This window comes from Epinephelus moara, chromosome 21 (genome assembly GCF_006386435.1).
Source record: "Epinephelus moara isolate mb chromosome 21, YSFRI_EMoa_1.0, whole genome shotgun sequence".
NCBI lineage: Eukaryota > Metazoa > Chordata > Actinopteri > Perciformes > Serranidae > Epinephelus > Epinephelus moara.
The window spans coordinates 1,298,809-1,312,844 of NC_065526.1; the positions used below are offsets into that span (position 1 = coordinate 1,298,809).

At 46.6% G+C, this 14,036-nt stretch overlaps 1 protein-coding gene across 1 annotated transcript in view; it reads left to right on the forward strand.

The window, feature by feature from the left end:
- Positions 1-13,488, forward strand: part of lamc1 (laminin, gamma 1) — a 72,202-nt gene extending 58,714 nt beyond the window's left edge. The window contains exons 10-28 of the mRNA XM_050074438.1: positions 432-621; positions 1,240-1,352; positions 1,481-1,702; positions 2,029-2,217; positions 2,302-2,547; positions 3,377-3,530; positions 3,623-3,765; positions 3,855-4,033; positions 4,120-4,276; positions 4,679-4,884; positions 4,977-5,056; positions 7,489-7,626; positions 7,715-7,859; positions 7,947-8,096; positions 8,250-8,364; positions 9,192-9,391; positions 9,473-9,631; positions 9,714-9,813; positions 9,897-13,488. Of these exons, the coding sequence (XP_049930395.1) occupies positions 432-621; positions 1,240-1,352; positions 1,481-1,702; positions 2,029-2,217; positions 2,302-2,547; positions 3,377-3,530; positions 3,623-3,765; positions 3,855-4,033; positions 4,120-4,276; positions 4,679-4,884; positions 4,977-5,056; positions 7,489-7,626; positions 7,715-7,859; positions 7,947-8,096; positions 8,250-8,364; positions 9,192-9,391; positions 9,473-9,631; positions 9,714-9,813; positions 9,897-10,153 (3,143 nt within the window). The 3' untranslated portion in view covers positions 10,154-13,488. The remainder of the gene's footprint in view (positions 1-431; positions 622-1,239; positions 1,353-1,480; positions 1,703-2,028; positions 2,218-2,301; positions 2,548-3,376; positions 3,531-3,622; positions 3,766-3,854; positions 4,034-4,119; positions 4,277-4,678; positions 4,885-4,976; positions 5,057-7,488; positions 7,627-7,714; positions 7,860-7,946; positions 8,097-8,249; positions 8,365-9,191; positions 9,392-9,472; positions 9,632-9,713; positions 9,814-9,896) is intronic.
- The last annotated feature ends 548 nt before the right edge of the window (positions 13,489-14,036 follow it).

Genomic DNA, 14,036 nt, shown 5'->3' on the forward strand with positions numbered 1-14,036 from the left:
CTTTTAGTACCAGATCTGTGTGCTAGGTACCCCAACAGAGGGGGGACCAAACATGGGGACGCTAAGGAACGCTTCTGTTGGGACCATCCACAACTTTACACTGTGGAGACAGAAACTATGAACTGAACTGAACTGAACTGAACTGAACTGAACTGAACTGAACTGAACTGAACTGCTCGGTGGAAACAGGACTTTAGTTTCATTGGATAAAGCTCTGTCGTCTCACAGCGAGAAGGTCGTAGGGTTAAAATCCACCAACAATCAGTGAACCACTGCCTCATTTGAATCCTAATCCCAACATTAATCTTAACCCCTGAAGTGCGGACCAGACATGACTGAAGACATAAAATTCGGACGTTTTAAAGTTTACCTGACCAGCTGATGTTCACTCAGTGTTTCACATCCAGGTGTTTTTTTTTTGTTCGTCACAGAGAAGTTCTTGGGGAACCAGATGTTGAGTTATGGACAGAACCTGAGTCTGAGTTTCCGGGTGGATCGGCGGGACACTCGGCTGTCGGCGGAGGATCTGGTCCTGGAGGGCGCCGACCTGAGGGTGGCCGTCCCGCTCATCGCCCAGGGCAACGCCTACCCCAACGAGAACATGCAGACATACGTGTTCAGGTGAGACCAGTCAGATTATCTGATCCGGGTTGGGCCGATGTTTGCAGTCGTTTGTTAGTCTGATTTTAAAATGTGGTGACAGATTTTTGGTCATAATCTGTGAATTAATCTGCATTTTAGTTAAATTATGTGCAGTTTTCTTTATATTATCCATTGTTCATCACTAGTCTCTCGCCACCAATTAGACTATATCTGGATTATTTAGTCCAGATTTAGGATGGATTTTAGACATAATCTGAACACGCAGTTTTAAATATGACAATGAATTTGTTAATCTGGATTAAAGTTGACTTTCTTTTCGTGACTGATGTTTTAATGTGTTCTAATAATCTGTTACTGAGGATTTAGTTGTTTTTCTTTTTGTCATAATCTGTGCATCCAATTTAAAATTCTGTTAATAATCTCTACAAATATAATCTGGATTAAGATTCGATAAAACCATCTGTAATACACCACACAGATTGTTGTATGCTTTGTCTGTGTGATGATCTGATAATCTGGATCAGTTTAACAGATTATTGGCTGTAATCTATTCATCTAGTTTAAGATTCATCTGTAATCTGGATTAAATCCGGGCTCATTATCTGTTGTTGTTGTTGTTGTTGTTTTGTGGTTCAGGCTCCATGACAGCACAGATTACCCCTGGAGGCCGACCATCAGCCACGCCGACTTCCAGAAACTTCTTCACAACCTGACCGCCATCAAGATCCGCGGCACCTACAGCGAGAGGAGTACGCGACACAAACACACAACAACCAACAATATAAACATAAACAACAACAACAACACCAAACACACAAAAAAACAAAACAAAAATACACAAACAGCACACACAGTAAAAATGAATCTGTCTCTCCAGGTGCCGGTTACCTTGACGACGTCTCTCTGGTAACGGCGAGGCGCGGTCCAGGTGTTCCAGCCCGCTGGGTGGAGCGCTGCACCTGTCCTCAGGGTTACCAGGGGCAACACTGTGAGCAGTGCACTGTGGGATACCGCCGCGCCCGACCGGAGCTCGGAGCCTTCAGCTCCTGTGAGCCGTGCAACTGTAACGGACACAGCGAGGCCTGCAACCCCAACACAGGTAACACTACTGGTTATACTGGTTATACTGGTTACTGACTAGAGAGGCTCCCACCTCTGGTTTGTTTACTAGTTTGTAAACTGTTTGTTTACTGGTTTACCTGTTGGTTAACTGGTTGAATGATTTGTTTGACCCGTTTGTTTACCAGGTTTTTTACTAGTTCACTGGTATATTGACTAATTTTTTGACTGATTGACTGGTCTGTTTACTGGTTTGTTAAGTGCTTTATGGACTGGTCTGTTAACTGGTCTGTTAACTGGTTTGTTGACTGGTTTGCTGTTTGAGCTGAAAACAAAGCTCAGGGTTTTGTCTGTCTGTCCGTCCAGGAGCGTGTGACTGTCGGGACAACACGGCCGGTCTGAGCTGTGAACGCTGTAAAGACGGTTACTATGGCGACGCCACCCGTGGGTCGTCGAGCGACTGTCAGCCCTGTCCCTGTCCGGCCGGAGCCACCTGCGCCATGGTCCCCAAAACCAGAGAGGTGGTCTGCACCAACTGTCCCGCAGGAACCACAGGTACGTCACCTGAATAATCCCACTATGACCACATTAAATCCAGAAACCCTGAGGTCACCTGTGACACTCTGATTCTGACGACAGGTAAGCGCTGCGAGCTGTGTGACGATGGCTTCTTCGGTGACCCCCTGGGTCAGAGCGGCCCGGTGCGAGCCTGCCGCGCCTGCAAGTGCAGCGACAACATCGACCCCAATGCCGTCGGCAACTGCAACCGCGAGACTGGAGAGTGCCTCAAGTGCATCTACAACACCGCTGGTTTCTTCTGTGACCGCTGCAAGGAGGGTTTCTACGGCAACGCCCTGGCCACCAACCCCGCCGACAAGTGCAAACGTAAGAGGAAGTTCCCAAAGGTTCATCCGTCTGCAGCTGTTGATACACGTTGTCTCCAGCAGCAGCAGCTGTTCAAAGCTTCAGTCCGACAACATCAGACTCTAAATACTGTCCCGACCCCCACCAGAGGGCGCCAACGCTTCACGGCGGGGGAGGGTGTGACACAGTACACATGGTGTAGTGTAACTAAGTGCATTTAGCCAAGTACTGTAGAGTACTTAAGTAAAAACTTGAGGTACTTGTACTTTGAGTATTTTCTTTTCATGCCACGTTAAATTTCTACTTTACCACATCTCAGGGAAATATTTAAATTTATTTCCTGCTCTACATCATCTGAAAGCTTTAGTTTCTGATTACTTTACACTTTAAGACTTCAATAATTTTAAGGGGTTTTGTGTGGGTGATTTCTTTTTAATTATTTTGAGGATTTTGTTGGGGGAATGATTTTTTAAAATAATTGACGGGGATGGTTTAGTTTAGTTGTTTTTCAGGATAGAAACTTTAAAATAAAGCTCACAGGACGAGGTCACAGCGAAGACCAGAACGAAACCGTGCGCACAAATGTTTCAGTAGAAATCTGGGATTCGTCAGTGTTTTCTTACATGAATTTGTTCGTACTCTGCGAACACGCTGAAGCTGCCTCAGATCATACGTACGCTCAAGTGATGAAGGCCCGGCTGTCTCAGCAAATATGAGCCTACACCTTCTAATGAAATGCATTTGTAATAAAACTGTTCAAATAGACTTTAATAGACGATAATATTTGAAACTATTAATCCGTCAATGCTTTTTGCTCTGAGCTCTCTGATTGGTTGGTTTCTGTCCTCAGCCTGCTCCTGCTCTCCGTTCGGTACGGTTGGTCGACAGACGAGCTGTTCTCAGGTCACCGGTCAGTGTCAGTGTCTCCCCAACGTGGCCGAGCGCGACTGCAGCGCCTGTCAGCCCGGCTTCTTCAACCTGCAGAGCGGCAACGGCTGCGAACGGTGAGTTTGCTGCGTTGACATCACAGTTACATCACAACAACATGAGCGTCTTCATGCTTCTGACCTCCTTCCTATTGGCTGTTCCTCCGCAGATGCAACTGTAACCCGATTGGCTCCACCAACGGTCAGTGTGACATCATCACAGGACAGTGTGAGTGTCAGCCCGGCGTCACCGGACTGCACTGTGAGCGCTGCGAGGTCAACTTCTTCGGTTTCAGCTCGTCTGGATGCAAACGTGAGCGCAGTGACATCATTGATGATGAAATAATAATAATATCTCAGGGTGTGTTTAATGACCTGTGTGTGTGTGTGTGTGACGTGCAGCCTGTGACTGCGACCCCGAGGGCTCCCAGTCAGGTCAGTGTAAGGAGGACGGGCGCTGTGAGTGTCGGCCCGGCTTCGTCGGCGCTCGCTGCGACATGTGTGAGGAGAATTACTTCTACAACCGCTCAGCTCCGGGCTGCCAGCAGTGTCCCTCCTGCTACAGCCTGGTCAGAGACAAGGTGAGGACGGACGTTAGAGACGGACAACAGGACGGACTCGTGTGTCTCTGCACAGTGATGAATTCAGGTGTTGTTTGTGTGTCCAGGTGAACCAGCAGAGGCAGAAGCTGCACGACCTGCAGACTCTGATCGATAACCTGGGCTCGGGTCAGGACACCGTCAGCGATAAGGCCTTCGAGGACCGGCTGAAGGAGGCGGAGCGCGCCATCATGGAGCTGCTGGTGGAGGCGCAGACCAGCAAAGGTAACACCAGACTGACTGATCATCTGAAAACCATAAAGAAAACAAAGTTTAATCTCACAAACGTAACCGCCATAAAACAATCAGAACAGTAACATTTTATTCATGAAGCCGACACCAAAGCCTGACTTTACCTGTAACAGTATCAGACTCAGAGAACTGCCCCCCCCCTCGTCCTAACATGGTCCTGAAGCGATACCAGAGTACTTCATTGTCTTATGAATGAAGCTGTACACAAGCTTACAGGACTTCAGAGGCTTCGTAAACTTTAAATGAACGAGAACGAGAAAATGTTGTGCTCCTGCTGACATGTCAGGAACGACGTGTCAGGCACGAGCTCAGCCCTGAGATCAGCTGTTTAACTGACTTAAAACTGACTAACCCGACTGACCTTTGACCCTGCAGACGTGGACCGAGGTCTGCTGGATCGCCTCAACAACATCAACAGCACTCTGACCACCCAGTGGAACCGACTGCAGAACATCCGCAACACGGTGGACGACACCGGCACGCAGGCCGACCAGGCCCGCCACCGAGTCCGAGACGCCGAGAACCTGATCGACCGAGCCCGGCAGGAGCTGGACAAGGCCAAGGACGCCATCAGCAAAGTGGTGAGTGATGGCGCTGCTGTTACAGCAATCGTCTACCAAAACAGAGCCCTGATAGGTTACTAACGGAGCTGATGTTTGACGTCTGTCCGCAGGACATCAAGCCCCCCAGCGGCACCGGAGATCCAAACAACATGACGCTGCTGGCGGAGGAGGCTCGGACGCTGGCTGAGAAGTAAGACCGCAGACTGGGAGGGAATCGTGTCAGAGCTCACAGAGTCTGAAGAACAAGTTTTTCATGAATGAAGAAGAGAGTTGAGATTAAAAAGCAGAATCAACACAAAGTTTTGATTCTCTGAACGGGGTAAAAATGAGATAAATATACGTCTCCAGATCAGAAATCTGAACACTGGATAAAGTCAGGCTCAAAACTCTTGTTTCATTTTGTTGACATAGTGGAGTCAAAGGTTTTCACTCAGGGGATCTGTTAGAATCAGAATACACTGTCAACAGTCATAAAAATCAGTCCCTCCAGGATCTGGTGGGCTGTTTTGGGTTGTTGCCACCTGAAAGGTCTGATTCCATGGCAGTTTAGCAACAGTTGAAGGATCAGCTGTTCCTGCTGTTTGATGCAGCGTTAAAGGACCGTCTCTGTGAGCTGCTCTCTGCCCAGTTAGCACAAGCTAACACTTCACAACATGATTCATCAGCACTCATCATGTTTCGGCACTTGGGCAGAAGCCTCGCAGCAGCGGCTAACACGTGACACAGAGCTGTTAATCTCACACCGACATCGAAATGACTTGACTCTGTTATTAAACCTGTTCATAACCGTTGGGTAACGTTAGCCATGTGATGCTAATGCTGCATTCACACTATGAGCGACATGCAACAGGCTACAACTCATTTTCAGTAAAAGTCAGTAGCCCTTTTTAAATAGGAATTGTGCAAATTAGCAGGAAAGCCCAATCAGTCTTTTTTCAGCATTGGCAGTATAAAAACAAAATCAGGGAGTGCAGCAAAATGCCGCCTGCCTACTTTTGTTTATACAGAATGTGCCTTTTTCGGGGCAATGGGGGGCGTGAGCAAGTAACAAAACGTGTAGCTCAGCATGTGACGTAAACACCGACTAAACGGTTCTGCCAATATGTCTACCCTACGAGGCGGAAAATTGGGCACCTCGGATCAACTCGCCAATCCGGCTCTGTGTGTCTAAACGCTCGCAGCTTGCCGGCAAAACAGCCCAACATTCGTGGAAAATCTGGCAGTGTAAAAGGGGCTGTAGACACGATGCTACAAACTGACGCCTGATACTTGTGGTCAGGTGTGACGTGCTAGCTTTGGAAGTTGAGCTGGCCTCAACCTTTTTCAGCGCTTAGCATCATTAAATCTGTTAATAACCGCTTTGTAATGTTAGCGGTGTGATGCTAACAGTTAGCCCTGTCACTGTGTGCGTGACTGAGCTCATGATGGTGAACACAGAGAGAGGAGCTGAGTGAAGCTCTGCAATAAAAAGACTTTACCCGTCAGATTTGTGGTGGTTGGACAAAAATCAGTTGTGCAGAATTCACGGTGTTCCGTCTCGTTAGTTCACCGCAGACGGTTTAACCCGGCAACAACTGCAGCCGGCTCAAACGTGATTGGTCAATATCACACGGACTACAAACAGCCTACAACTGGAAACTCAGGGCTCCTCCGCTCTTCTTCAGGAGGCAAGATCTCCAGGGTTAGCCTACAGACTCTACATTCACTGAATGTACAGTCTGTATATAGAGACTAAACTTGCGTTAATTGTTGTGGTTGCAATAGTTGAGTCAGAGCTATACGGCCTGATGATAGACAGCAGGTTGTCAAACTGCCCCTGAGTCATCCTAAAATCTGCCTGTAAACGTCCATGATGGAGGAGAAGCTCCTGGACCAACTGGTGGTACTCCCCATGATCCAGCCTCTTTTTTAGGGTCTCATGTACCCACACAGATCTCTGTTTATCTGCTGACAGCCTCTCGCCCTCAACCAGAGCTACAGACAGCACCCTCTGCCTCAACATGGCAGCAGCTACACACTGATTAACAGTAGATTGATGACACAGGAAGGTTGGGGTGAGGAGCTGATGGGTGGTTGCCTGGCAACAATAAAAAGTTTCAGTAGGGGTCGTCCACCTGCTGCGTCCTTTGTGTCCTCAGATTCAGTGTTTTTAATGTAGACGTGCAGCAGGTGCACACAAACGCCAGAGCGCCTGTTTTTCAGGGTGTGACAGCAGGGCCCTGAATATACAGAGTTCAACTTTTGGAACGCAGCAGCTTGCACTGCATGTCATGTGACGAGGACCAGCCAATCACAGCCCACAGATATCTTTCCTTCTTCAGTAAATATCAGTGTGTGATAAACATGGAGGAGGAGTTGATCATGTTAGTGCAGAGCTGTCAGAGCGTCACATCTGCTGCTGGAAGTAGATCAGCTCTGCACTCAGGATTTCAGGTAACAGGTTGTGATACGGTGCTGGTCAAGGTCGCTTAGCAACCAATCTGCCGCCGCACTCGACTGCGCCCGACCTCACATTTTCCAGGCGGTTAAAGACGCAGCATGTGTACGGCCCCCTAACTGCACCACAGGCTCTGTGGGAGCTAAACTGACTCTCTGTCTGTCATGTGTCTGTGCTCCTCTCAGGCACAAGATGGACGCCGACCAAATCGAGAAGATCGCCAAAGACGCCAACGACACGTCGACCAAAGCGTACAACCTGCTGCTGAAGACTCTGGACGGAGAGAGCAGGACAAGTCAGGAGATCGAGGAGCTCAACAAGAAGTACGTCTCCTGACGGCGCCCTCTGTGACCTCATTTATAAACGTGTTTCCTTCTGTCTTTAACCACCGGCTCTCGCTGTAACGTTCAGGTACAACGAGGCGAAGGAGCTGGCCAAGAATCTGGAGAAACAGGCCAACAAGGTTCAGGCCGAGGCCGAAGACGCCGGAAACAAAGCTCTGAAGATCTTCGCCAACCTGACGAGCATCCCGCCGTTTGACACCAAAGCTCTGGAGGTGACTTCACATACTGCACACAGGAAGTGATTTTTATCACATGTATTTAGACTTCCTGGATGACCGAGCGGTCTGTTTGTATTTCAGGATGAAGCCAGTAAGATCAAGAAGGAGGCGTCGGACCTCGACAAGCTCATCGACAAGACGGAGAAGGAGTACAACGACCTGAGAGACGACCTGAGGGGTAAAGAGCAGGAAGTGCGCAAACTGCTGGAGAAAGGCAGAAGTGAGCAGCAGGTACATGTGACGGCGGGACGGGTGGCTTCCTTTATGCTAAGCTAACTAAGCTAACGGACACACCGACGCAATAGAGACACATGTTATATGTTTGGATGTGTTTTGTTGTTGTTGACGTCTGGCTTCCTGTTTCCTGTTTCCTGTCACCGACAGACGGCAGATCAGCTGTTGGCTCGAGCCGATGCTGCCAAAGCTCTGGCTGAGGAGGCGGCGAAGAAGGGACAGTCCACCTACAGGGAGGCAGAGAGCATCCTGGACGACCTCAGAGGTACCTGTCTGTCCATCTGTCTGTCTGTCTTTACATTACATTATAACTTTACAGGTACCCTTTAATTTGTAGTGTAAAAGGACCTTTATGTTTTGAAATTTGGAATCAATGAATAGATGAATTAATATTATATATATATATATATATATATATATATAAAATACATTAATTTATTACTGGAACATCTCCTTAGTTTAAGGGTTTTTAAAGCAGCAAAACAAATAATAAAACAGTATAAACGCTGTCTTTTGATATAAACATTTAATTGTCTTAATTAAGGTGAACATTCAGGGATTTTCACACCATTGAATCAGTTTGCATTTTAATGGAAAATGTAAAGGCCTCTAATTAAGAATACGGTGCAAACGCAGCAGTTACTGTAATATTAATCTGTGAAACACAAATTTGTGATAATAGATCCAAGCAGAAAACCCCTTAATATATTATTCATTAATGTTTCTATTAATTTAGACCAAATCTGTGAAATACATGTATAAGAAACCTTAAGATATCATTAGGCCAAGGTCCCTTAACCTTAATAACATCATATACATTAATGGATTTGACAAATTTTTCACATTAATGTGTGAATTAAGGAGAAAGTCATCGAGCCTTTAAGAAAGACTTAAATGTACTGTTTATTAAGGGCTTTGGAGACCAAGCTGTTTTATTAATGGACATCTTCAGAGATTTCTGTCTGCCAAACTGAACACCTCGTTATAAATGAAGGTGTTCTGGGTGAATTAGTGGCTTCATAGTGACTCAGTTACTGATGTAACTTGTGTTCTCGTCTGGATTGTTTTTGTTTAATTCGTAACTTCCTGCAGACTTTGACAAGAGGGTCAACGACAACAAGACCGCAGCTGAGGAAGCTTTAAAGAAGATCCCCACCATCAACGCCACCATCATAGCCGCTAACCAGAAGACCAAGCAGGCGGAGGCGGCTCTCGGCAACGCGGCCGCTGATGCCCGAGAAGCCAAGAACAAGGCAGAGGAGGCTGAGAGGATCGCAGGCAACGTGCAGAAGGTACGACAGAAACCCACCTGATGTCTGCAGGTTTAAAATGTGTTGATCAGGTGTGTGAACGCAACCTGTGTGTCCTCTCAGGGCTCTGCCAAGACCAAGGAGGACGCAGAGAAGGCCTTCCAGGACACCACCAAGCTGGACAACGAGGTGAGCGACATGATGGACCAGCTGGACGCCACGGAGCAGGAGCTGGCCAGGAAGAAGGCCGAGGCCGACCAAGACATGATGATGGCTGGAATGGTGAGAGCTGGTTCCAACGAGCTTCAGCGTGATCTGTAGAGTCAGTTTCTGTGTTGGATCATCACTGTTTACTTTTCCTCAGGCGTCAGACAACGCGAAGGAGGCGGAGGACAACGCCCGCAAGGCCAAGAGCGCCGTGAAGACGGTCCTGAGCACCATCACCGCCCTGCTGGATCAGCTGGGTAAGAACAGACTCTGTTACGCTCTGAAAACTGGTCTGAAGTCCCAGTAAAGTGGTTCATTACCTCCTTGGTCTCCTCTCCAGGAAACATCGACAAGGTGGACCTGAGCAAACTGAACCAGATCGACGAGTCCCTGAAGAGGGCCAAGGGCAAGATGGGCGACAGCGAGCTGGACAGGAAGCTGACGGAGCTGAACGACGTGGCGCGGACTCAGGAGGACATGATCAACGACTACGACCGGCAAATCCGCGAGATCCGCGCCGACATCGCCAACCTCAACGACATCAAGAACACGTTACCCGACGGCTGCTTCAACACGCCGTCTCTGGAGAGGCCTTAACCCCGCCCTCCTCCACCTCCAACACTCCCCCTTCACGTCTAACACTCTGGCGAACATGCCAACTTTTACCAAAACAGTTTTTAAACCTTTTTGTTTTGTTTTTTTTGTTCTCAGATTCTTGTCTTTGAAGCCAACATTTCAAGCCACGTTCACGGTTTTTAACAAAAGAGAAGCAGCTGTTTTTGTTTTGTTTTTAGTTTTTGTTTTGGAGACGCAGTAACGTGGTTACGGTAGAATGAACTAAGCGGCGTAGAGAAGCCGTGCAGAGAGGTGGAAGAGCCTCGGAGAAAAACCAGAACCACAAACCCGACGTGACTGCACCCGTCTGCACAGACAGGAAGTTCCTCTTACTTCGAGGAGTGTCCGCTCGTATTACCCATCATGCCCGGGACACGCCAGCTACTTTTACAGTTTTCAGCCAGCTGAATGCACGGCTACCCACTGTTAGAGCGCCGCTGTCCTCGGCGTTCTTTTTTTGTTTTGTTTTTGTTTGTTTTTTTGTTTTCATTTTTACACCAACCGTGTTTTCAGAAACCACAGTGAAGGAATCCTCTCTTCTTTTCTCCCAAAGGTTCGTGCCTGACACACAAACAGCAGAGGAAGAGTATTTTACTTCTCTTTTCTTCAACAGTATTTTCGCCTCCAGTGGGTTGTGATGTCGAGTAAAGCCACGCCCACGCCGCTGGCGAATATGAAGCCTCTGAAGCCCTGAAAAAATCAGTTTATAAATCTTGTGTGCACAAGACAATTTAGTTTCTTGTTCCTAAGTGTTCTGGAGCCGAAGGTTAGAAGATATTTTCTTGCGTGAATGGATATCAACGTGCGCACACAACTTTTGGATCGTGTGGGAACAAAATAGTAACTTGTGCATGCAAATGGGACGTAAAATGGTATCATGTTATCATCATATGGATCTCAGGTTAGAGTAAAAGATACTGGATTGTTCCCACAACATATGTTTCTTCCAAGGTATGGATCTTGAGTTAGGGTTGGCAGATACTGTCTTGCACGCTCAAGATATTTACCTGTTCCCACAAGATATGGATGTTGTGGGAACGATATTGTCTTGTTCCCACGACATCGTTGTCTTCTTTCATATCTCATATCACAACCTGCATGTCTTGTGGGAACAAAATTGTAAATTGTCCGTAAAGCTTATTAAGTTGTATGCATAATATATGGATGTTTTGGGAACACACTAAAGGCCGGAACATACTCGGGTGTACTATAAGCGGAGCGGACTCTGCGAGGAATGTCAGCAGTCATTCGGGCTTTCATAGTCGAGCACACTTCCGTGTTGTAGTTTCCTGTAAAAATGTCCGTGAAAAATCCCCGCGATGTGAAAACTACATGCTGAGCAGTCACTGGTGCGCAGAGCGGAGTCCGCACAGTCGTAAAATCTGAGCTGTGCGCGCACAGGGCTTGCGGCGTCCGCTTTGAGTCTGCGCGGACCTCCGCGGAGTCCGTTCCACGTACGTTCCACCCGAGTATGTTCTCTCGTTACTCCATCTTGGAGTATCTTGTTACTCCAAGATCCCACGTGTCGTTGGGTTAGGTTTATAAGTCATTATCTTCTATGCGTAAGACATTATCTTGGGTGCCAAGTTACTATTTGGTTCCCAAAAGAATTGGATGTCATCTTAGTGTTAGAGTTGCTCGTTGTTGTCTTGTACATGCAAGATATGAAATTGTTCCCACAGCGAACATATCTTGTGGGAACAAGATAGTAACTTTCTCGCAGAGGATATCAACTTGTATGCACAGTCTGTGGATGTTTTGGGAACAAGATGAGTGAATATCTTGTTACTCTGAGATCCATACAATTTAGTATCTTGTTCCCACATGATGCAGGGTTACGTTTACAAGTTACTATCCTCTATTTGCAAGACATTAGCTTGTGTGCCAAGTTACCTTTTTGTTCCCAAAAGAAATGGAAGTCATCTTAGCGTTAGAGTTGCCCGTTATTGACTTGCGCATGCAGGAAATTTGCACCTCGCTGCACGTCGTGTGCACACAAGGTAAAGAAGAAGCTTTCAGGACGTCAGCGGCTCCGTAGGCGCGTCTTTCAATCAGCTCTGACACTTCTCACCGCGTTCAAACACCATTTGATGTTCTGATGTTTTAACACCACGGCCTTTTTCTTGTTCTTGTCCCAGAAGTTGCTGCTTATCACTGGTGTTTCTACCCATCACACATTAACATTTCTCTTCCAGGCTAAATCCAACACTATGCAACTTTGTACATTTTGCGTAGCGAGAATTTTATCTGATACACTGGTGCTAATAATTATTTCAAATGTTATATTTTTGTGTGAATGTTTTTTATTATGACTTAGAGTGAGGAATTTGTTATTTGTGTAAATATATGCTTAAATGATTCAGGACTGGCTGATTCCAAGAAATAAAACTCCAACATGCAAACAGCCACATTATCACAATCAATCAACTGAAACCTCCAGGTTAAATCTATATATGAATATCTATGATAACGTCTGTGGTATGTTATGATTATAATATGCTTGCTTGTATACAAGGCTCCGTGTTGCTGCCTCATAGCGATGCCAATATTTGTGTTTTATTGATTCTCTGTGAGTTTTCACAAGTTAATTCACCCTAACTGAATTTTTTTGTTATGTTTTGACCATTTGACCTATCAGGACATCACATACTGAATTTTATTGGCTTGACTTCATGGAGATAACGAGCGCGCTCACACGTTGCTACAGTAGTTAACTGTTTTTAATTAGTGTTTTTGTGCCTTAATATAAAGTTTGGTTGTAATCACAGTCCCGTCGAGGGGCGTCCACGTTGTATCTCACAGATATGTCCTCGTCGTCTTCGTTCCCTCACGCCGTCTCCTCGTGTCGGTACTGAAGCAGGGTTATTTTTTTTAAATCAGGTCCTGAACACAGAAAACTGCAAAAAATCTTCACTGTCAGCTTCTGCAGAGAAACAGCTGATAAAACCTGAAAAGTGTCTGACTGACTGGTGAAAGAGAATCTGACATGTCGACCAGGAGAACTGGACTCTCTCTGACTTGTTACTGTCATTTTATTTTCCTCCCTCCATCCAGACGGCCGCTCTGCAGGACGTGCAGCTCACACACACACACGATGTATAAACAGTATTTTAAGTTATAATGTACCAGTTATTTGTATCGTAACCCTGTTGTCTTAGGCGGTGATGTGTGTGTGCTGCTCAGCCTGTGGGCGCCGCTGTGCTGTGTTTCGCGACGTCATTGTCTCCAGCCCTGTGAGGACCTGAGTGAACCCTGTCTGTCCCCATGTGCCTGTAAATCCAAACTTAACATTTGAGTAATAAAAATTACTACAGGAACCAGTTTGTGTGAATGTGTGGTGTGTGTTACAGATCACTGCAGTGTGAGTTCATCTGCTGGACTTTACAGCAGCAGGAATTATGACAGATGGAAGATAGCCTCAAGAAGGGACTTTAAGAGATCACCGACTCGACTGACCTGATCTCCTCAGGCAGATTGTTCCAGAGCCTCGGGGCCCTGACAGCAAACACTGGGCCCTTTATTTTTTAGCCTCTGGAACAGACAAAACACCTCTGCTGCCCGAGGACCTCAAAGTACATCCTTGTGTGTCAGCACTAAGAGGTCAGACATATAGCTGGAAGAGAGGCCATGAGGAGCCGTACAAGTCATCAGTAAAATGTAAAAATCTCTTCTAAAACATTCTGGGAGCCGGTGTAAAGAGGCAACAGTCTGCAGTTGAATAATAGAGTTTTTATTCGGGCTGGAAAAGAGGCTGCTGCAGTCGTCCAGGTGTGAAGAGATGAAGGCGGGTAAAATCCCTAGAGTTTAAATGGATCGTATTTTTGAAATATTTCTAAGATAATGAAAACATGACTGCACAAGCTGC